Genomic DNA, 25,735 nt, shown 5'->3' with positions numbered 1-25,735 from the left:
TGCAGCTGAAGACAGCGGATAGAAATGTAAGAACGACAACCAGAGTACCGTTCATGATATTAAAAAAAGTTTCTGCAATTACCATCTGATGCTGGGTTACTTCTTGACTCGACATGGTCGTAGGAGGTTACCAGTAACACTGTTTATAGCTCCGATGTTGGTCACTGTAATCAAGGATGCACTTTACGTGGTTATTAATTAATGAACATTTTATGCACCTTTTCCAGACATAACGGTGTGCAAGTCGTTGATGTGACATAACAGTTTCGGAGGCGTCATGCTGGAAGAATTGTGTTAATATAAAACGCCGCTTATGCAAATACCCATATCCGATCTTGATTTTTTTCTCCTAATCTTGAGATTTTTAGTGCATTTTAAAAACAGAAACGCTACTGAAATTGCAAAGAAAAGTGTCCATTACGTAATGCATTAAATCACTTCATTGTCACAATTAGTCTGTTTCTTGCCTCGGTTGTAAAACACTTGCTAACTGTAGTGCATTTTAATATCAAGCTTCATAATTTGTTTTTCATTCCATTATGTTTTATTTATCTCGAGTTAAAAAATTGTGTCACACACTGCCCGTTACCCCATGCTGTTTTTCTTACAAATGGTTGTTTAAGATTAAACTCACGCCCATGAAATTAGGCAGGTGGCAGAAGTTCGCGCTGTTGCCACGTCGGAGCACAATCTCGTGTGTTTGGTCTTTGTAATCCATGTGATACAAATTGACAGTATTTGCTCCAAACGTCAGGGATGACACAGAAGTGCGCCGTAGAGAGTCTGTCTGACGCTCGAACTAGGCAACGCAGCCCGGTTTGCTGTTGCCACATAGTGCGCTGGAACTAGTGTCTTTTGTCCCGCTCTCGCTTTCCTTTCCAATGTGTGGCACCAGCGCAATTCTGCCCAGCCATTTATTTTCATGCCGTGCGTTTAGGCTATAGCCTAGGGGCCGCAAGTCCAGGGGGCTGCACAAAGATGAGACGGGGAGGGAGCAGAAGTGTCAAAAGACCATCGACTGTTAAAATTCCATAATATTGTGATAATACCACCATAAAACAGCATATCAAGCCCCTGGACTTGCTTAATTTATGAAAGAAGGTAAAAGGAAGGAGTTTCTAGCGTTTAAATAACTTGTTACATCTTAAACGAAAACTAAGTTTAATTAATAATTCTTAATCAGATGTGTCCATATTTTAGTTTACATGTGTTATTAGTACAGAGCATACCATGGAAGTGAAGTACCATGACAAGAAAAGTATAATAATGATAAGTCAGCGCCCAAAACAAATGATAGCCTACGTGCCCAAATTTTATAAATCCCCCCCTCCTGGTTATGGACAAGATTCGGGAATAGCCAACGACTTCAAAAAATGTCAATAATGAACTTTGAATACAAATTACTGTCAAAAGCTGAGCAGAAACATTCACATCACATACTAAAAATATATTGTATTTTTGCACACAAACATAATCTGCAGCAATCAGCAAAAAAACAAATCGCAAGAGCATACAGTTCATTTGACATGTGTGTACAGTTTTGATGTGTTGAGAGGTTGGCAACACTTCTTGGAGAGGTTGGCAACACTTCTTGCAGATTTTTGTTGCATCCTTGCGCGCAATACAAAGGAATGCACACGGTCGCTGCTTTCCAGCTTCCACATTAGATGCATTGAGCTAATTGAGCCATGTTAATTTTGTTTACCTTCCGACTCGTTCTTTTACGGTACTGCATGTTAGGAATATTGTATGAAAGATAAATACATTTTGAGAACCGTATTGTGTTTATTTTGTATTTGGATAGCATGGTGCAGGATGCATCTCCTTCCGGAAGTCATCTTTATTTGCAATTTCATGTGTAGACAATGAACTCGAGCTGCAGCAGCGATTTTTAATTTTTTTATTTTCCGACTTTTCTTTCCTCGTTTATCCATTCGTTAGTTTTGAATACTTTGAATACTTACTCAAGAATCACAAAGTTGGTTTATTTCCTTTTCTACTGCGGCTTTATAAGTTTGTGTATTGAAAATATTTTTGAATGTGTGAAGGTCCTTGTTGTTCCTGGAATTTGATTGTAATGAAATTTAATGTACTGCTTACCATCTGAGAGAAGCTCCAAAATCTGAAGTTCATATGCCAACTGGTTTTGAAGTTACAGACCCTTGAAACTGTTAAATCTTACCAAAGTGTGTGTGAACATCATTTATTATAATAGCATTTACATTTAATTTGAGCTGAGAATGACCTCCAAATGCATTCCAGTAGGGTTTGTAATTTTAAAAAAGTAAAAAAAAAAAGTGCTTTCTCGGAAGCAACGTTTTCATGTTTTGAAAAATGCCAAACAATGATCCTGAGAATTTTATCTTGGGTGAGATCATTTGTTATAAGAGGAGAATCACGCACATTTTACTGATCCATTAGGTGAAAAATATGAAGATAGGCGTTGAAGTTGTTACATATATGACACATTGAACTTAAATAAGACAATTTAGATTTAGCGAGGCTCGGAGTAAACGGAGATGTATATATTAGCTAGATTAGATTAGATAAATATATGGATATGTGTTCATATTATTGCAGCAAGGTTTTTATTTATCACCCCCAGGGACCTACAGTTCCAAAACCAGCTGATAATATAAACTCAATATGTTCTCCGTTTTATCATCCATCAGCAAGATCGCAAATTCAATCAAAATCAGAAATGATGAATTAGAATTTGTTTTAAGAATTGTGTTGATTTGATGTGGAATGATCCGGAATATAATTCTGTAGCCGTTGATTGTCATTTGGAACCACTTTCAAGTTTATGTAGTTTTCGTCATGGCCTTTTAGAAAATGGTAATTTTAAGTAGACACTCGTTTTCAGGGTTTCAAATGTCCACATATATCATTACGATTTTTATTTGTTCGGCATTTTTACGGGTCTTTTTAACTCCAGGTTAACAGATCCGTTGCGTGAACGTCATTTGCGGTTTCAGCGTGTTTGGGTACACATATGTAAATTGTTATTTGATGTCAGGGCCCTTCAATATGGATAATTTTATTTCTTCAGGAATTATTCGAAGTTGCGGAAAAACTGAAGTGATGAGAATTCTATTTGCAGTTAGTGTTTTGTATGTACTATTTGAAAGAGTGGTCGCTGAAAGATATTTCACGATTAACTTTCATCCTAATTTTTTTTGCTATTTTGTTGATGGATTGTAAATTCAAGTTTCATGTAAAAATTCTAATTCTCCGCGTAAAGGGCCAAGTTAATCGCACAACTTCCAAGAAAGTTGAGGGATGAAGTTTGTATAAATCGGGAAATCATTATATATTTACGAGCTTCTAGGTATCCCAGTAACCTACCAGTCCCATTCATTATTTTCTCAATATTATACGTGAGGTCAAGGAAAGAGCATAGATCATGAGTTTATTTCAGATTTCACTGCAATCATCTCAACTTCCTACTTTTTTAAAAACTAACTTTTCCAAAAATTTATTTCCTACGCTATTTTAATCGTGGTACTTTCTAATTGCGATAAGTGGAAATTTGTACTGTTGTAATCATTTCCCCCCTCTATTTTTATATATATTTTAAATACATTAAATAATATTAATAAAATAGGTTCATTTCTCAACGATTCTCCTGTGTTCAGCTAGTTACTCTAGTTTGCCACTTTACTTTAAATCCACTTTATGCACAGATAGGCTAATCTAGACTGGGGATACATATGATGTGGGTTCCGAACCAATATGGGCCTCCGTCGGGTATCGTCAGCCTTTCTCGCGGAGTAGTTATAAGATCTCTACAACACCAAGGGAAGGTCCAGGGTTCGAATCTCACCCTGAGCAGGGGGTTCTTTCGTGAGTGTCTGTTCATCGATTCATCCTCATCGACATTCCAAAAGTGGCAGAAAAGCGACGCTAAATAAAAAATCGAATCAAATCCATCAGGTGTAGAACCCATGACCCCTTGATTATAAGGCGACGACTTTCAAGCACTCCATCGGGGAGGCCTTTCACTCACAGGGTGACTACTCACCGGAAATTCCTTGAATTCCGGGAATTATGCGTGAATTATTGGTTCCGGGAATTATGCGTGAATTGTGCTTGAATTTTTTCTCAGAAGACGTGAAAAATTGCAACTTTTATTAATCCATACCCCATTCAATTTATACGTATTTATAAATGCCCTGGGGCAGTTTTTCACAGTTTAGTTTTTATTATTATCGAGGAAAATTGTAATCTGAAATTCGTATACAGTCAACAATTTTTCTTAGATTAGAATATAAACCGTAACATTTGTAACTTTTGTTTGCAGATGTACTGACTATATTTTTAGTCGTGAGTATGGGAAGTGGCAAATGTAAAATCCGTACCTTAAATATTTTGAATACTGTTTAATTTAATTATATATTTTTGGACACACTGGAAGCACACACCCCCTTTATATTGTTAATATATTTGTTTGTGTATGTGTGTGGGTGTTGAGAGGCGGTAATACACAAATTGAAATGGAGAAAATGTTGTTGTAGCCGTGAATTTTTTAAAAATTCGCCTTGAAAACCGGGAATTATACTTGAATTTTAACATGGTTCTAGAGTAGCCACACTGATTGACAATCTTTTAAACAAGATGGGAACTACCCTAAGGAAGTCACTACAGATTGCCCTACTACGTGAAATGAGATTCGAGCTGTGTAACTCGCAGAGTTTCGTTTAAGGAACACACACGTGCAGCTTTGGCCGCTATCTCCTTACGGGTTAATCTGAAACTTTAATGAAAGACTGAACATCATACGGTAGGAACAGTACACGCATGGTTACCTCGTTTGCGAAAATAGCAATCTCCATACAGTGTTGCCATAATTTCCCTTTGCAAGGGGACAACATTTCCCTTTTCGCAATAATTTCCCCCCTCATCTAAGGAAATAATAACAATTAGTAGTACACTATGTGGAAGAAAGTCATTGGACACCCCGGTTTCAACTCTGAAACGAACTCCTCATGGAAAAGAGAGTACAGACGGGTATATATACGGCAGCAGGAGCCTTCTCAGATCACTCGCTGATAAAATGACGGACAGGAAAGAGCTCAGCATGTTTGAAAGAGGGATCATAGTAGGCTGCTCCATAGGGAGGCATGAGTATACGTAGCATAGCTGATGCCCGACAGGTCCCTAAATCAACTGTAACCTTTTTCATCAAGAAGTGGAAGGAAAAGGGACACTGCAGCAATGCACCACGAAGTGGAAGACCCACGAAATTGAACGACTGAGGCAGGTGAGTGCTGAAGAAGGAGATTCGGAAAAACAGGACCCGTCCCTTGCATTCGATTGCAGAAGAGTTTCAAAGTGCGACCAATTTGACTGTTTCGACCAAGACACTTCGCAAGATGGCCCATGCGCTCGGTTATCATGGTCGAGCCGCTGCTTGCAAACACCTGATAACAAAAAACAATAAACGGCCACGACTACGCTTGTGTAAAGAGCGGAGAAACTGGACCGTGGAGCAATGGCGGAAGGTCCTATGGAGCGATGAATCACGCTTCACACTGTTTCGATCAGATGGGAGAGTGTGGGTATAGTGATTACCCAGAGAACATATGTTACCCGAGTGTGTAGTGTCCACAGTGAAATATGGTGATGGCGGCATCATGTTCTGGGGTTGTTTCAGCTGGCATGGCGTGACTCAACTGGTACCGGTGTATGGCCACATGACGTCTGCGTTCTGCCGAGATATTCTCGACAACTCCATGCTCCCCACATTGTGGCGTTTCTATGGAAATGAGGAATGTGTGTTCCATTTCGATAATGCGACTTGTCATGTTTCCAGGGCTACCATGGAGTGGTATGCAGAAAATAACGTCACCTGACTGGATTGGCCTGCTCAGAGCCCTGACCTCAACCCTGTCAAACATCTATGGGACAAACTGGAGCGCCGATTGAGGTCGCGATCGCGTCGCCCTTCTACACTTCCAGGGTTGGTGACTGTACTGCAGAAGGAATGGCGGAATATCCCACTCAGGGTACTACATGACCATGTGGCCAGTTTACCACGACGAGTGGCTGCTGTCATCGCTGCCAAAGGTGGACCCACCTCCTATTGATTGCAAGAAAACTGATGGTATCCGCTGACATGTGGTGTCCAATGACTTTCTTCCACATAGTGTATTTTCATTGGCTCATGTTCGTATGTATTAAAAATGCTAAATTAATCAAATTATTTTCTAGGGTTAGAATCCACGGTAGTTAATCGTGTTTCTCTCGCTTTCTTGACATGCAGTACGTTATTTCATTGCATTTTATCACCGGAAATTTGTTTTATGACTAAGGTTCGAAAGTAGACTGCAGCATTTAGGCCCAACTTAATTTCTAATGTACGGTACTGAGATGCCATGTATATTTTTTTCCTGGATTTCAATTCGAAACTCAGGGGTCCCGGGTTCGAATCCTGGCCTGGGCATTGATGTTTGTGAATTTCCATTCATCAATATCATCACCCATCCCCATCTTCGCAGATTAGCCAAAACTGGCACAAGGAGCGAAGTAAAATAAAGCAAATATCAATTCGTAACTTCCCACCTTTAATAACCCAAACACATATTTCTTCCTTGTTTAATATTTTAAATGATACATGTATCCAGAATAAAATAAATTTTTGTGTTGGTTCTCTCGTGCATTCCTTTGAATTATGAGCAGTCTTTGGAAGTATCGACTTACCTTTCAGTAATTGTAACTGTAGCTCAGTTACTTTTTCAAGTGTAGTCACGAAATTAAGTTACTTTTATTAATTTTCACATGGGGAGAGGATTCCTCATATACATGTATTGCCAGTAATTTTTTTCGCGTGACAATTTTTTGTAGGTTAAGGCCACATATTAAAGTTTCTCACTTATATATTTTTTATGCTTCAGTATATTCGATGAATTACAATTTAATAAAAAGTAATTGTAATTTTAGCCAAACGTCTGGAATTAAAGATCGACCCACAAGTATGAAACATGATACACGAATAACATCTACAATAAAGTAACTTTCCGAGTACTGAATATAAATCGTTCTCAGCGTCACTATGAAATTTCGAAAAGCGGCAAAAAGTAACCAAAAAAAGCAATAACGTTTCATGCAAATTGCTTGGTAAAAGAAAGCCACATGAAATTGCTATTTATCCAGTCTTCCGAGATGAATAAATATTCCACGTTCTGGCATGAGAAAAGGTCCAAACAAACTTCAGATTTTCCATCAAATGTACAACCGGAAGAACTGAAAAATCGCTAAAAGTGGCGATTTAATAGTGTGAGATAGGCACCAGACAAATATAATAGCCGCAATTTGCAGCTTGCCACGGCAAATTTCCTACACTGGGTAAAAATAATATTAAAATATTACCCTAAGAATTAGATTGCATGTGAAAATCACTGAAGGAAATTCTAACATTTCTTGATTATTAATGGGGCAGATGCGTTCTTTTCTGAACCGTATCATTCTGCTAACAGAGAAGGAAAAATAAAACCTTACTCAGCCTTGTAAGCCGTCATGTGATAGTTTGTCAACAGAACTTGTGTAAAGAAGCAACATGGCGTAAACGTGTTAATTTTCTTTCCCCAACCTTGTCGACTGATATACTGTGCGGATGAGGCAGGAAAGATGGAAGGTAAAGCGTAGGAGAACGTTCGGCGTGCGTGCTGGGATTCCTGATGGAGTAACTTCGATTTCCGGGCATCGGCGGCAGTGTTGCCATACCAGGATGTTGAACAACCGCTAAGGCAAACCTGAAATGGTGTAAAGGGACTTTTGATGACCGAGATAATTTATAATTATGCTGTACCTTGTTATCTGTGTCATTACAAACCTCACATTTTTAGGTGGTTAAATCACACCCATTTAGGAATCTAAAATAGGTTCTAAAATTAATTACACTAGTTAGCCTTGTTATTTTACCTGTTTAAAGTGTTAGTTTCATAGTGACCTTCTGTTGTTTCATAATAAAAATTATAAAATTTTAAATTGCGCTACAACATGTCATGATAGTTTTCTCCAAATGTTTTTAACGTGCGCTAGTACAATCGCAGGAAGCAAAATTTCCTCTTTAGGGGTAAAACTGTTAATACGTTTGCCTTATATATATTTTTTGAGTTGCTGTTTCAAGTCCACTTTATGCACAGTATGGTTAATCGGGACTGGACCTACAGTTTAAAGTGGGGTCCGAACCACTTGAGCCTCCACCGGGTATCGAACCCGGGACCCCTTGATTACAAGGCAATGACGCACGCTACCACTGCGTCAAGGGGGAGGTCCCTTATATATATATATATAATGTATAATACACACACACACACACACACACACACAGGGTGTTCCGGGAGGAAGCGGCAATACTTTGCGAACTGGTAGTATGGGTGATTGATTCTAATCAAAACAGTTCATATGAACGATAACGGAGATATGAACAGAAATAAAAATGATGTAGGTAAACGTAAACAAAAACAGTAACAAAAAAGATATATTTCTTTTAGTAGCCAGTCTTCATTTTGCATTGTTTTTCTGCTTTAGACTTTTTTTTAAAGGAATACTGGGCCAAGAGGGTTGTTATGCCTCACTAACATCCTTCTCCCGTGGACACGCCATTGGCCGTACTGACTCATTTTCCTTTTACCGTGCAAATATCAGTGGCGTAGCATGGGCATTTCGGGTGGAAACGCCAAGTCCGAAGGAAGGGTCGGCCCTTTCTTGTTTAATAATTTACTTATGGTATTAGTCGCCACAGGCATGTTCATTTGCCTGAAGTCAGCTGGGTTTTTAATAAAACATCATCCATGCATGTTTTAGCTAGAAAATTAGATGCCTCACTATGAAACAAATGTTTTGAACTCTGGTGTTGTATACCTTTTTTTATACCTTTCTGCATGACGCAAGTCATTAAAAACCTACCTGAATCACAAGCGCCTCTGCACAACAGTAGACGTCATTGTTGTGGATGATCCAACTACTGATTGATTTGGTTTATTTTACTTCCCTTTTCTACCACTTTCGGTTAATCGCGAATACGAATATGAGTGATGATATTGAAGAAGAGAGACTCACAAAGAACACCAGTGCTCACGCCGGGATTCGAATCAGGAGCCTCTGTCGTCTTGGCGCGCTGTGCAAAACACTCTGACACGGAGGTGGGTCAATGATCCAACTATCGTCCACTCAACTGACGTAACAGTGCCGATTAGTAATTCAGACCACTGTTTATTACATCTTGAGAATGTTGATTAACATTTTAAAATAATTTTGTCCAGAGATCATTCGATATAAAGAGTTTTCAAGTGAATGCTAAACACTTCCATTGACACAATATTAAGCAGTTAGATACTAACGAAATAATAATAATAACAACAAAAGAATAGTTTTGCGGGTTAAGTGGTAGAGCAGGCACAGGCTAAACTTCTACCACGAGGACTTCACCAACTTATTTGACAAAACCTGTGTTGATCTTTTAGTATTTAATGCACATCGCTCTTCGTGCGATAAATTATACAATGAAGTGGCCATTATGAAGTGGTATATTTGAGTTTGGTAAAGTTACGTCAGTCAATATTGCGTATTGTAACATCACATAGCACGAGTGGTATGAGCGCGAAGAACCGGGTAGGAATTCTACAGCTGTCGTCTGCTTCAGAAGGCAGGAAGGGTCACATGAACCAATCACGTAGCGTTGCCCTCTGCTCCGTACGCTGGCGTATGAGAGAGCATTTACGCCCGTACTGTAGAGATCCAAGCTTTCCCTCAAGAAAGGCAGCAAGGAATATAGAGTTCTTTACGCCGAACCTGCTCGGCGTACGGCCAGTAAAGGCATTGAAAAAAAAAATGCTAGAACGAGTGTTGTTAGTGGAGCGTTGCAAGCGGGTCGCAAAAAATATCTATTATAATGCTATGAAGGTCAAACATATATGAAATTAGTCACGTTTTACTTTATATTTACAGCATTTACGCATTTTTGAAATGTTAAATCTGGGAACGCCGGGCGTACGGGCGTACTATAACGCTACGCCACTGGCAAATATAGAGAAATGTATTGAATAACCTCCACTCAAATTTTTAGTGACACATGTAAACTTTGTATGATTTTTCGTAGATTGAGACCATTTAATTTGTGGTGTTTATTGTTTTGTAAGGAGTATGCCGAAGCCTTTTCATCCAGAACCAAGCATTGCATTTCTCTAAACATAATTTTAATATTTTTAACAGCATATATTGAATTATTAATATCCACTGCATCGAATTTCTTGCGTCTTTCTGTTCACTACCCAGTTTGCCTTTTTGTGTTCTCTTCTAGTTAATCTAGTTTAGATTTTCTCTCGAGTAACTAAAAAGTAGTGGACCAACTTTTTCGACTAATTAGCCGAAATTTTGTTTGGACTAACGACTAATTAGTCTATGCTGGAAATTAGTTGTTGATACCTATCACCAAAAAGTAATTCGTGATGTGAACAACTTAGCGCAAAGGCGAGAGTTCCAGATTTGGTTCTTTCTTTGTCGAGTTTGCAACACCACTCGGCGAACGACGGTGTTCCGCTCTCGTTGCCTCGGCAGTTTTCGTCGCCGTGCGTTCGCGCCCCTTCCAGTGTTGCTCTGGGCGGGCTCCAACGAGGTTAGCAATAGATCGTGCTCCGTGAAAAGTGTGCGTTGTTGCACGTGCTGCTTCGTTAATCACCAGCGATTTCAGTCGCCCCCATTTTTATCACCAACGTTATCAGTGATAACGATCAACCTTTCGAGTGTTGGGGTGGGGATGCCGATGCGAACTTGTGCTTTGTTTGAAGATAACCGTGATCAGCTTGCATCCTCGATAAGATTTCTTTATATCCAATCGCCTTAGAATTAGTGTGTGTGTGTATGTGTGTGTGTGCGTGGATGTTTGTTTTTTACGTCAAAGGATAATTCAGATAAGTGGACCAGCACGGCGACGGAAGAGGTGAGTTACTGTTTATATACTTTTTTCCTCTTAATTACCCGATGAAAGGTTCATAATTAAAAATTTTGAGTTAGTTAAATCACTTCCCCACAAATATTTTGACAAGTCTATTGTTTGTCACTACAATATTGGTTCACTTTCTTAGAATGTATAAGCTTGTGTAGAAGGTGTGGGTGGAAACATCCATTCCCATTGCATACAAATATTAGTACAGAATAAGCTTGACTGTATTCAGAGCAAAAAAGTCGTCTTAAGTGAATACTAACACTATTAGTCGTCCATGTTTAGTATTAGTAAAACCCCTGAAATTCCTTCAGCTCCAAAATCACAGTGTAATAACCGAAACGGAGCTTGTAATGAACCCGTCTTTTGTCAAATGAACATGTTTCCCAACGTGATTCTCTTCGATAAGAACAGGAGCACTCCCTTATTTTATTTTATTCTTGTTAGTCAAAATCCACTTCTATACTCAGACAGGCTAATCGTGACCCGGGATCTTACCCAGGACCCCTTAATTACAAAGGGACAGCATTACCACTACATGACTTGTACTTCTTTGTATTTTTGTTGCTATTGTTACTAAATCTCTAGGACAATTGTTGCGATGAAGATGGATAGTGATGAATTTAAGAAAAGACAGATATGTATCCCCTGCTTTAAATTGAAACTCAAAATCCTTGCTGTACAAGCAAATTGTAGTTAATGTATTGTAGGAGTACAATTTCCCCAGCAGCAAAATGCTTGGATGAACAAAATACTTCTCTTAAAAGTTGAATCGTTACAATGCCTAAGTATAAATTACCACATTGATACTTTTTATAAAGATTTCAGAAACTAATGTCCGCCTTGTGGAGAATAACTGGACAACTAGTTTCTTACGCCAGAAACGTAAACACGAAACAGTTTCATTTCCATGGCGAAGGTTTCCAAAGTCTGATCTAACTCGGGAATTGTGAAAGATGAGGGTAATGTTACCTCACCTCTTAAAATGATAGCGTTTCTATACACGTAGACTTTATAACTTACATTACCTGAATTGTTTTCTCACTTTCGAAGGTCTTAAGGGATAAGCACACTAAGAGAGCAAATCTTTTAGAATATAGATGTTTTAAACTAAGATATTCATTATCACATAATATAATGACCGTTCAAATGTGAAATCAAATGAAAATCCCCTAAAAAAAGAAATCGTCCTTCTGCACTCTGTGAAATCAGTGGTGAAGGATATCGGATATTGACTAATTAAATTATATAAAACATACACGATTTTCTCCACTCGGAAAGTATTTTTGTCCCAACAATTTATGTAATCCCATTTAGTGTTTAGTTTTATTAAGCGTTTTAATGTCGATCTGCAACTTGCACATGTTCTCTTTTGTTGTTTATACCGCTGTCATTAAAATATAAAGATGTGATATGAGACGTCATAACTGCCAGTATGTGATTTATTCAGTGCACAGGAGAAACCAGGAAGAAAGTAGCTTTTTTTTTGTACTCCTGGTCTCATCCTTAATGTATTGTTCCGTGCATAACTTGTGCATTGGAAACCATACTATATTGTGAAAATTTCATGATCACAAATTGTTTTTGATTATTCCTGACGATTTGCACGGTACTTATTTTACTACTGCCTGTTGAAGAGTAACTTGCAGATCGAAATTTTATAGACAATATTGTCAGTAGAATGTAAGCAGTTGTTTTATAGTAAGTCATATAAAGTATTTCTCGCAAATGTCTTCGAAACAGTGATTTGGCATGACTTGCTAAAACGCAGAACAAATTTTGTTTCAAAATAATTACCTTGATTTCATATCTCCCGCAGTTCACTATTTACATTATGCAAGCTTGTTTAAAGCGACGAAACATCACCTCACACATATATAATAATGTTCTTTGAAGCTCTTAAGCAATATTTTAAGAACTATAATATACAGTGGTAAATACATTCTGCATTTCAAAGTGTATCCATTTAAAAATTCCACTTCCTAAAAAACACGCTAACTTTTTTGAAATGGTGTAGATAGTCACAGTATAAAAAGAAATACCCACTGTCGGTACTTTATCATCCAAATTTATTCCAGTTTTTGTGGTTTGTGAATGTAAACCCTCTCACAAAAGAATATGTATCAGAATTTCTCGGAGAGTTTATTCCCTTGCCACCCTTGAAGCAAGGGATGAAATATTTATTTTTCGTGAGGATCCCACACTGCTGAATTTTGTCAACATATTCAATTCATATTTCCAATTGTATCGTACAACTGCATTCCTTTCGTAGGAAACGGAATTGATCATTATATAGTTTTGAAGGTATCCATAAAGTAATTACGAAATGTGGGTGTGCATTGCACATTAATTTTGAACTGTGGACACGTGAAATTAAAGTTTTTGAATAATTTGCTCTTGATTGTGAGATAAGGGAAATATCTGCAAGTCTCATGTTCGCACAGTAACAACAAACGTTGTGTAATGAGAAAAATATCCAGGCAAGTTTAGGCTGAGTTTGATGGAGAGGTGCAGCCGAACCCACAGGCCACATTATTGTTGTTATTTATTTGCAGTAGGGTTACAGTTAGTGTTGCCCACGGGACGAGACAGGACAGGCTTTTAAAAATTCGAGACGAGACGAGATTGACCATGTGTCATAAGACAAACGAATATTTTCGAGACGAGACTGCATTTCCACGAGGCTCCACGAGACGAGACAGGCCAAAGTCTCGTCTCGTGGGCAACACTAGTTACAGTTAAGCTCACAGTTTACTTTGCACTACGTTTGTTGCATAAAATGTTTGGTAAATTTTTGTTTAGTCCACTTTATGCAGTCAAGAAACTACTCAAAACATAGTTGATTTTTTTTTAAATCAGCAGTAAAACCTTGACATTTATTATGAGAATCTGGTTATACCGGGTGTCCCAGAAGTCTTTCCCTGATTACAAACTTTATTCATATCCGCTATATGCAAGGTAGAGAGTGAAAGTGGTGCCAAAATGTTGGAAAACTAACCAAGTTTTTTTGTTGCTGGTTTGAGTAACGTGGCTGGAGTGTAGCAGTGTCAGTGCCCAGAAAACCGGAAATGTTTACAAATCAGGAAAGAGCTCAGCATGTACTCTGGTATCGCGAGATCCGGTCACCAATAACAGTGCAGGGGAACTTTCAAACGTTCAGAATTCTTTCGTCTAGAATATCTGTCATCAATAAGTTGGTATTTAAAAATAGAATTTATCTTCATTCCTAAATCCCGTCAAGTCCAAGACACATTGTATGGAAAGATGTCAAGAGCATTAATTCCGGATTCCTTGGCACTGACACTGTTACACTACAGCCACATTACTGAAACCTGCAACAAATAAACTTCGTTAGTTTTCCAACATTTTGGCACCACTTTCACATCTCTACATTGCATATAGCGGATATGAATAAAGTTTGTAATCAGGACACCTGGTATAACAACGTGCAGTTGACTGAACCTTCGAATCTTGCACAATTGTCATTTCCAGACACCTGAACAGATATGCTGTAAATGCGAGGATGCTTTTAGATAACGTGGTGAGTGGAAAAAGCACATAAGACTTGATGTCACACAGGTTGTAAATATAATCCTGTAACATCTGCTGTAGTAATAGTGTGAGTGAAACTTGTAGATGGTGGAGAAGAAATAAGGTTTAGTTATTCGCATGCCTCTTCAGAGTTCTGTTTCACCAAATCTCAGGATTCTAATTATTCCAATAAAAAGTAATGATCAGAACTACTTAATGTGAAATTGACTGATATATCTTTGTTTTCACAACCGACCGCAGCAACTTGAAAATCCTTGTAGTTGAATTATAAAGATTTATTCTCCTGCCAAATCACTGTTCCGGAAATACATATGTATGGGCATGTGGTAAAGATAGTAAGATGTTTGTTGTGAAACTGTGAGTGTAAGCTTTGAAACCGCCAGCCAACTCTGTGTCTTCATAAGAAAACTGTTTAACAGAGCGGAAAAGACTAAATCATTTTCATTGAAACTCATTGAGTTGTAATGTTTAATTTCACTTTGTGAAGAAACTTTAGTATTATAGCTTGAGTGTGATTCTACCTAACAAACCATCAGAAATGGAAGGGTTATCTTTATACTCATGTTCTAATGAGTGAGAGTGAGTTTTCCAATAACGCGGCCTTAAATCGCTTGTAAAATTTGAAGGGCGCAACATTTGAATTTTCAGCATTGTAAAATAATAATACGCAATTCTAGATATATATTTAAGAAGTTTTGTCGTACTGGCACCAGGGACGCCCACAGGTTAGATAATGGCGCAGACCACGCCATCAAAATTTGAGGGAAGGATTTGTTCCATAAGATTATTTACAACTTAACATGTGCATATTTTTCTGAAATATATGTAAAAAAATTTACACCTTGGCACAATGCTATAATATGCGCGATAATACTCGAGGGTGGTATGGTTGGTGATCGGAATATATTTCCTTAGTAATCCATTTACTTTTAGCCGATTCCAATTCACTTTTGCTACTATGTACACCACATTTAATCCGTTAAATGATAAAAGGAAGAATAAGTGTGTGTTCAGTAGAGGTAAAAAAGTGACTTTCAGTAATTAAATACTTTTATTTGGGGATTATGATATGATCTAGAGGGACGCGCCATTGGTCTTTGAGGGGATGGGCACCCCTGGCTGGCACCTCAGTTAAAAGAAATGTTTAAAGTTCGTTCAAATCAGGAAAAAAAAGTTATTGTATTAAATTAAAGATGTAATAATGCTCAGCTCTTCATTTATGGAATCGTTGTTTGTCTCCCTGATAAGAAATCACTTAACAAATTCTAGCAGATGGGACGACGAACAAGTATCGTAAAGTTTGTGCTAAGTATAGTGGCCAAGAATAGTTATTATACATACTCATTCCTACATTTGACTAGAATATCATAAAAGAACTCTCAAATATGACAACTGGAAATATCCTATAGCAAACAACTATTGTGATAAAAAAAAGTTTGTTGATTTCCCTGATGAAGAAATCGCTAATAAATGCGAGAAGATGATACAACGAAGAAGTATCGTAAAGCTATAAGCATAGTGACCCAGAATAGTTATTTTACAAGTAGATGCTATGGCTATAAACATACTAATTCCTCCTGTGGCTGTAGAATATCAAAATCATTTGTATAACTAATAAATAACTCATTCATGTATGGAAACTGGAATAACTATTATTTTTTTTTTAATGTTGGTAAACGTGAAATTTTGCACTCTCGGGCGGACAATTTTGGGAATTAAAGAGGGCAGGAAGCATTTTTGGCTGGCGAATTGGTTTGCATTCACAGTGTTCGACAAGTGCATTGTCTTATTTCTAGAGCTGTGCCTGCAAGCATGTCATGAGCGATGAGTCTTCTGAATCAACCCTTGAAGGCGAGGGGGAGCTCCCCAACTTAATCTTCTACCTTTGTCGAAGAAAAGATGGCGAGGCTTACCTCAAAATCGCTCACACCCTGGAGCGAGGTACGTAATTCAAATGCGAGCACACTGGTTCCAAATTACAAACAATATTAAGGTGTTATTTTTCAAACGAATGTGACTCTTGTCTGGTTGCACTGTCGGTGATGGGTAGCCATTGAAGGTAGGTATTTTCCCTGTTAGACATTTTCAATTTCTTTGTTAGTCACATCACCTACAGTCTTTGGCGCCAAAGCCGTGCAAGTGTACGAATGGAGGAACCTATCAAATAGAGCTTCAGCAACAGGTAACTCATTGGCTACTTCAGACACGTGCGCGTTACGTCAGAAGTTTTGGCGGGAAGAGAAGAAGTTGTGCTTCACTTTAAGTTCTACTTTCTCATTCCATTTACACTTCTTAACAATTATGTATTATCGCATGATTTTATCGTTCATCTTCTAAGTTGAAATTGTAAAGACAAGAAAATGCTTTAGAACAAAGGAAAATAAAACGACTGTTATAAATTTAATTACGCGAATAACTTTTTAACTGCTGGTAGTACGATATCGTTTCCAACAAATTTATATCTATCACTGTTTTGATCCATTGATCCATATATTGTGAATGGAGTGGGCAAGCAATCAATTGCATAGAACATGTTCTTTGAAAGAAAGGAATGCTTCATAGTGCGTATTTGTGTGCTTAACGAATGTATAATAGTTGGTTATTTGGCGTGTAAGCAGTTTGTTGATGCTAATTGCTGTATTTTTAATGCTAATGAGTTCGAGTGGCTTGTTGGTGGCATTCTTAACGTGTGTTTGGGTTTGCAATAAAAGGCACCTTTCAAGTTCCGATTTAGTAAAATAACAAAGTAAGCTCCTGATGCAAATATGACGTATGTTGTGGTTGACCGTGTTAAACATTTGTTAAAACCAAGTTTTGGACTAACTGTGGATGCTAAAATATTAGGTGTATTTACATTTAATTGTTCGAAGGTAATTTTCATGAAATACACGGAACTGAAAATTAATTTACATTGTATTAGGTGGCCGCGGTGGCTCAGTCGGTAACGCGTCTGACTACCATGCTAAAGGTCCCGGGTTCGATCCCCGGCCGGTTCAAATCCGGGAACTTTTCTAACGATGGAAGCAGCCCCGGTGCCCACCCAGCGTCGAATAACATGGGTACCTGGGGGAAACCCTGGGGGGTAAAGGCGGTCAGGGGCGTGATGCTGATCACATCACCCCCACTCACGACCGGATCAAGAAAGTGTGGGGCGTTACCCCCACACCCTCTATACGCCTTCATGGCGTGGTGCTATGCACAGGGGAGCACTTTACCTTTTTTTTACCTTATTGTATTTTTTTTTACTACGGATGCGAAGAATTCTGACGAAGGAGTGTCCTTGCACAGTGCAAATGCAATTTTATTTACTTTTTTCCCTCCCCCTTTTTAAGGAATTTACTGTTCCGTATTACAATGTACACAAATATATACTAGATAATTGTTTCTGCTATGTGACTTGCAAATACCTTTGAATTTTAACGCAGCTATAAATGACAAAATAAATCCTTGTTACAATCGCAAGAAAACAAAGTTGTTGCTGAATAAGATTTAACGCCGAAGTATTCTTGTTGTTACATGTGAACGAACTGCTGGCAATGAACGAAAGGAAATGTGACATCACTTAATTTTTATCCAGACTTCATCAACTTCATTTAGAATTTTGTATGTTACGTGTACAATAACATGGAATCTCCTGTTTATGCTATTAGATATTGATTTTCAGTGACCGAAAATTTTTAAAGTCTTCCAATCATCCTCGTCGTCTCGATTCTCCAAAATATTGGTGTAAAGGCAACATTAGAAACGGTCGTACTGTGCTCGTTCTTGTACAGCCGACCCCCGTGACGCAATGGTTAGCACATCGCGCTACGACACCAGGGGACCCGAGTTCGAATCCCGCCCCAGGCATGGATGTTTGTGTTCATTCATCATATCATCACTCATTCCCATCTTCGCTAATTAGGCAAAAGTGGCACAAAAGAAAGCGAATTCAAATAGAGCAAATCAATCGATCTTGTACAGTCACGGCTGCTGACACTTCTGGATTGTAATGATCCCATTGTAATGATCCCATTGGAAATCAGTGGTCTTGGTGCAACTGTGACTGTATCAGCTGCCGACATATTAACTCCCAAAAACTCTTCAAAGCCCGTTTTATGCACATACAGCTTAATCAGAACTGGACCTACAGTTTAAAGTAACATCTAAACTAATAAATGTGCCTCCACCGGGTAAGGAGTCCGAGACCACTTGATTACAAAGCGTGACGTTACTGAAACGCCATCGGAAAGGCATCTTCTATTTAGTCTCGCCCTGTGCGACCGTGCATGAATGTTCACAAACATGGGATTAAAATTCTGACATGCTGTTGCATATATTGTAGAACTTGGGGGTTGTCTTTTTGTCAGATTTTTGTCGAAGAGCATATCGACCATCGCAGGACACCTTTAGGTCATTGACACTCGCACAAGTAGGGGACCATGCAACACGACCAGCGTAAAAGATAACCTTGCCCTGCTGGTACAATGCACGCAAGGGTAGGGAAAATCGAACTTGGGGAATGCAATACGCCCCCGCCAGGAAGAGTATTTATATTTAACCTTAGCTTACCCGTGCCGTACGAAAAAAAAACTTTTTACCCGAGGAGGGGCCTCACAGGTCCATCCTTTTTTTTCATCACTAAAATTCAAGAAACCATTTTGTTAATGAATCACTGCTTCCTTTGTTGATTATACAGAGCATTCCCTGACATTCGCTACGAGACTCGGCGGCAAGCGGCTCGATATCAGAGCTTTTCTTTCCCGGTGAACGGGCCGCGACAGTCGCTTATATTAGGCTTATATTAAACCTCGTAGAAAGTTTAGAGTAACAGGGTCAGTTCTGAATAAAAGTGGGAAGAAAAATGGGGAATTAAAGTATACAAAGACAATCCGCACACCATCCGTGAGTTAAACGAGAGTATTGTGCGAAAAATCGGTAGAATTACAGTAGACGAACTTGTACGTGTAAATGGCAATTTCCTTCGGAGATGCCAGGAATGTGTTACAGCAGAGGGAAATCATTTTCAACACCTTCTGTAGTCAAGGTTAGTACACAATATGAAAACTGTAATTTTAATAGCCGACTCTAGCGACTGTCTCTGACCCGTTCACCGGGAAAGACAAGCGCTGATGCCGGGAAGCGCTGATGCCGGGCAGCTTGCCGCCAAGTCTCGTAGCGAATGTCAGGGAATTCTCTGTATATGTGCAGTTATTTATTAATTAAAATAGTTACAAAAATTACCACTATTAATTAAAAGATAATAACCAATTATTGCACGAGTCTCTCCCATATTTTATCATTCACTAAAACTCCCAAAAACCATAATACTTTCTGATTAATGGTTTTTTGTTTATAAAGATGCAGTTGTTCATTAAATATAATATTTACCATCATTACCAGTCAATTTTACACTGTCACTGGTGTGAATGTCTAAAATGACTCACATTCAAAGATGGCGCCTGATAGGCCCACCAAGTGCATTTTGACTCCTATTTACATTAGATTTGAATGGTTGAAAAATCGAAAAATAGATATGGTGCTGGACCCTCCCTCGGCTAAGCTAGGGTTTTAAAACTACCGCAAACAAGAATAGAAGTACGTTCCACCAACACACATGTGGATGCTTCTCTTTTGTTCACAGTGCATGCACCGTTACTGCAGCGAGGTTTATTGGCTATTTTACGCTCCATAATGGTTATGCGCTACGCCGCACTTCTCTCTGAGGATATATAAATCAGTGGCATAAATACATGTTAACGGCCAGAACATGGAGATGGTTTTGCAAGTGACTCTCGAAAGTTCTTGCGCAAATTATCATGACCTCTGTTGCTCTGGCGAAGGCATTGCAATACTTAGTGCCAGTGGCACCAACTTATATGCGCCTGTGGGGCTCGAGCCAACCCAATAATTTACGTGTTATATTTGATTTTAGAGTCAAGGCCCCTGGACTTAGATATCTCACAACTTAATTATTGACAGAATGTTATCAAAATATTTCACGCCATATGCCATCAATTCACTAAGTAATAAGTTAAGTTACGGTTTTCCCTCTAGCTTTCACCACAACATGTGGCTTCATCAGGAGATAAGACAAGAATAGCCACAGTTTAAAACATGGGGAGGTATAAGCGGCGTCGGTTGCTAGCCAGAGATGGAGTAGGAAGGAGTGACAGGTCACTGCATTGTCTTTTACCTTTTTAACCTTTTTAAACCTAACTTACCTTCCCATATTTTAAACTTTGATTATTTTATATCCTGATGAAGCCACATGATGTGGTGAAAACTAGAGGAAAGCAATAAGTATATGCCAAAACTGGACTTCATTACTTAATGATACTTTTCATTGTCCTATATTATTTACACTATCCGTGGACACATTGTTATTAGGGAAGTATGGGAGAATAACGGCTTGTAACCAGGATGAAGATCAAGACGCACTAAAAACTCTCAAAATAGGCAAAAAAAACAAAAACATCGAGAATACTCCCCCTGTCCCATAATTATTGTCCGGTATGCCAAAATGGTAACTTTTTATTTGGTTATTTTGGATACTTGATATTTGTACTGATCCTTGAGTAATAACGTTGTATGACACATTCCCGTGTTTCATTTTCTTCTTCTGTATACACCAATGTCACAGTTTGAATATCGGACAATTATTATGGGACAAACAAACAAAAGTGTACCGAACAATTATTATGGGACAGAGGGAGTACAAAATTTCACTAAAATCGATGAACATCGGCAGTTTATTTATCATTTTCCCGGATTAGGCACTGAAAAAGCAGTTATCTTCGAAATACATAGGCATTTATAGTAAAATAGGCAAAGGCACTCAGTATAAAATTCGTGTATTCCTTTCAGAAGTGGCTTGAAATTATTTTTAGACGTAAAAGCCTAAATGTTCTAGGGGAAATTCCAAGCCTACTTATGACATACAGGGTGATTCATATAAAACTGGCACATTGCATTATCAATATATGCGAATAAGAATAAAGCTAGCAACAAGTCATTACATCTGGAATGTGGTATAAATATGGGAGTTTAATAACCTTTACATTACATGCTGAAAGTATCCTCCCCCTTCCTGAAGGCACAGCTGGACACATCGTTCCAAGTTTCTGGTCCTCAAAGACACTTTGGATCAGCACCAAGGACTCATTTGGTGCATGGCACGTAGAGCCATCCTGTTGATTGATTTAGTTCATTTTCGCGTTTTGTGCCTCTTGGCTAATTTGCGAAGATGGGATGAGTGATGAAATTGATGAATGGACATTCACAAACAACCAAGCCCGAGCGGGATTCGAACCCGGGACCCTTGGTGTCGCAGCGCGATGTCCTAACCACTCGGCCACAGGGTCTGGCCCATCCTGTTGAAAATCCCCTTGACGTAACTCTTATGTCATTATCTTGCTCAACAAACACCATGAAAATTCGTAGCGTGTGTACTGAATTTTCGCAGCAACTGACACAATATGGCTAAGAAAGCTACCAAATTATTCACATCTGCGCACTCGTCATGTGAGACTAACACTGAGTATTCCGGTGTATTCCTATTGAAATAGAACGTGAATGAAATGTGTTAGTTTTATATGAATCACCCTGTATATTATTGCATAAGATTATGAAACAAATCTCAAGAGTTCAGCCCATCCAAACTTTTTCAAAAGTTGGCGCCACTGCTTACCACCATACTCTTCGGTTTCCCTATTCTGTCCACCGTGGTTAACAGGCTTCGATCTATTCTCTAACCAGTTCGTCCGTGACATGGTTGTGGCGATTTTTAAAACCGACCTTGATGCAACCGCTGCGAACTAGAAACCAATCTATATTCGTAGGTTTCACGTAACCAGTCGTCTTCCACGTGAATGCCTAATTTACCACCAAAAGGCAAGATAAACATTGTTGGGTCCTCCTATTATCGCCTGCAAATTTTATTCTCCGTGATGGTTGTTGGGCTTGAAGCATAGCTGCCATTATCTCGAGGACACAGATTTCCTTTCGTGCTCTTTTTCCCCTTCATCAAAAACAATCATAAAAATAATAACAACAATAATAATAATAGCAGTTGTAGTAGTAAGCTCAACTGCTACTGTTCTTTTATGCTAACAATATTAAACAAATTCTTCATGTGGTGTAAGGGATGATCCTTTCTATAGACACCCAAATGTCAACCTCTTTTCCACATAGTACAACTTGTGGTACGACTCACGAGGCTCTGGCGTCTGGACTCTGCAAGTATAATCCTCTGTGGGACTAGTGTCTTGTACATTTCATCTTATCACTATTCATCTTCATCTTCGCGATTAGACCAAACTGGAAGAAATGCGAAATGTAACAAATCAGTTCAGTTAATCAACTCAACAAATCATTCGCACACATGCTTATAGCCAGCCAGCCTTGCTACCGCGTGAGATGACCAAGGTTCGAGGTTTGTGACCATGTGGTGAAATTGATGAAGGGACACTTGCAAACAACACTCATGTCAGAGTCAGGAGTCGACTATTGAACTCTGTCAGTTACAGAGGCTTGTAACATAATATAAGTAACAATTGAAGACATCTCCAAAAGTTACAAATGTGAAACGCATCACGTAACAAAAAATGTACACATAAATTGTGATGGATCAGTACTTAGTGAATTCAGTCTCTGAGAAACACCACACAAATTGAAAATAACATAGGAGCAGACGACAAATACATGCTACCATGAGTAGAGGGAGATTATTTCCATAACATCTTTGACTGTTATGCATTTGAAACTTCGGGGCGAGTCACAACTCTCGAAGCAGCCAAATCAGCCAATCAACGAAGCGAACCACTGACGTCATCTCAACCCAGAACCTATCGCTAAGCCCCCCTGCTCAGGCTCCACACGCCCACTAGGCTCGCTAGACAGACTCGCGTAGTCCGCTGGAGATGTTGCGAAAGTAATTCGACTCTACCTTCCTTTGGATGGTAATGTAGACCACGTGATGTGATTGTTTTCAGCGTTCTCGCATATTCCAAATAGAACACAAAATAATGTCCAGGATGAAAAGGACTGCAGTAGGCATGAAGCTAGAATTCTAGGTTCCTGTTGCTCACTAGTTACAGGAAACAAGGGAAAATAACACTCCAGGATAGTATAATCATATATAGAGGCTGTTCGGTTCACGATCGTCGCACTGTGGTTACGAAACCATCAGAACGAATTTTTATGCATAGGCCGTGAGAAGAAGTTGACCGAAACAAAACTTTTCAGCAGTTTTGGCCGCTTGGAAGTCGTGAAGCAAGGAAAATTTGCGCTCAGAGTCAAACCAAAGGACGATGTACCTTCGAGATCCGTTGAAGTTGAACTTGATTGCTACCTTTAGCGGGAAAACTGCATTCTTGCGTACAAGAAGTTCTCTTTAGCCTGAATATTTTGGGTTAAGAATGATGTTGTTTAGACACGGTAAGATTTTTTTGCGTGTTCTTCAGATGCAGGTATTTTTTCAGTGTGCATCTTCGTATTTTAGTTACATTACCATACTTTTCTATTACTGTGAATGGATGCTATGAGACTGCAAGATGTGCCTTAGCCCGAATTCGAACCGGGACTCTCGTTTTTCGGATAACAACTCTGATAGCGCTGATGTCGGTCACGCATGTAAATGAACTATAGTGAAAACCTGTTATAACTGATATATTGTTCTTTGTTTGTTGATATGGAGTTTGTTATGTTTAGTGTCACTTTATGTTGAGGAATAAGTAATGCATGACAATGTGGTGCATATCTTTTGAAGGTAACTCTGCACCTTAAGTGCAATCAGTGTGTTAGGATACACCACATCTCTCTCTCTCTCTCTTTCTCTCTCTCTCTCTGTCTTTTCGTCCGTCTCTCTGTAAGTGAATATATGCAAAATATGTGGGAAAGGATACAGTATTCACTAAGTTATCAGCCTTTAGTCTTCCATTACATGAAAAACAGTATTGGTTACACAGAATTATAGAATGAACAACGATACCATAGTGCTTCACGGGTAGCGTAATGCCTACCGGAATTTATTTCTAAAAATGGTTCTAGGTTCAAAACTCGCCCAGAATTAAGTAGGTTTAAAATGAGCGTTCTCAAATGTTGTGAAGAATAGTTCTTTTTCATGCAGTATACAACTTGATAGATGAAAAACTATCTATCGGCAAGAAAAACGGCTTATTCATTAAAAAAGTAAGTTTTTTTTTTAAAAAATTACGAGGTGTACTTGCAACATTGGTCGTATCAGTTAACAATGCTCTGCTGCCCCCCTGGCGGAATGGTTAGCACATCGCGCTAGGGGTCCCGGTTTCGAATCCCGGCTTGGGCATGGATGTTTGTGAGTGTCCATTCATCAATTTCATCATATCATTACTCATTCCCATCTTCGCAAATTAGCCAAAAGTGGCAGAAAAAGTGAAGTAAAATAAAGCAAATCAATCAAACAATGCTCTGCTGAAGGAAGAAAAGAGTTTGTGTATTGAACAATAAGATAGGTAGGTTAGGTTTTTTTACGATAAATGTTAAGTCTTTTTCTTTTTTTTTCACATTGAATGAATAACTTAGTCAGATGTCGAGCACACCTGATACTTCCCTCTGACACGACCAATGTTGCCAGTACACCTCGTAATTTTTTTTTAAAAAACATGCTCATTAATGAATATGCCGTAATTAACCTCATAAATGATCTGTAATGCATAAAATGCGTACAATTTAACGTTATCAGTTCGATAAATACACACGGAGACCATCGATACGCACTGAAAATTATTGCAAGCGACTCCATAGCTGTCTTTTATCCATTTCTTTTTGCACTTCGTACAAAAACTTTTTTACACCTTAGTAACTTTACATTACGTACGTACGTTCAAAGTCTCGGTTGCGTGAATTTTCGGACATCCTCTAGATTGTGTTTGAGTGTCGAAAACCGGTAGAGCACGGACATCTCACGTTTGAGATATTATTCTAGTTCGCGATATACCACTAATATGTAGTGGCCCAGTAGAATAGGATCAGGATCGATGGTTCGATAATATTGCGTAATTTATCTGTTTCAAACTCTCACAACTACTGAGACGCTACAATTAGATACCCTAGCCCCCTCCTAAACTTTGATAACATTATAGTATTACTTAGCCCTTATCTAATAATAAAATTAAAATTTCTATACTTTTAAATTTTGGTGCAAATTGTTTTTATGTGTTTATTTGGTACTTACAGTTAACTATGGAGTGTCACAGAAGTGGCGAGGGCGTTTCA

General features: G+C 38.6%; 1 protein-coding gene across 3 annotated transcripts in view; it reads left to right on the top strand.

The window, feature by feature from the left end:
* milt (trafficking kinesin-binding protein milt) overlaps positions 1-25,735 on the top strand; it is a 281,696-nt gene that overhangs the window by 131,446 nt on the left and 124,515 nt on the right. Inside the window, exons 1-2 of one of the 3 annotated variants that reach the window (XM_083129364.1) lie at positions 10,628-10,945; positions 16,297-16,441. The exons of the other annotated variants lie outside the window; for them this stretch is intronic. Of the exons in view, the coding sequence (XP_082985490.1) occupies positions 16,318-16,441 (124 nt within the window). The 5' untranslated portion in view covers positions 10,628-10,945; positions 16,297-16,317. Of the gene's footprint in view, positions 1-10,627; positions 10,946-16,296; positions 16,442-25,735 lie in introns of those variants that run through there. 3 annotated transcript variants of the gene reach the window in all.

This window comes from Lepisma saccharinum, chromosome 1 (genome assembly GCF_977018435.1).
Source record: "Lepisma saccharinum chromosome 1, izLepSacc3.1, whole genome shotgun sequence".
Taxonomy (NCBI): Eukaryota; Metazoa; Arthropoda; class Insecta; order Zygentoma; family Lepismatidae; genus Lepisma; species Lepisma saccharinum.
Note: the sequence above shows the minus strand (reverse complement) of the source record. Positions and strands in the feature narration are given on the sequence as shown.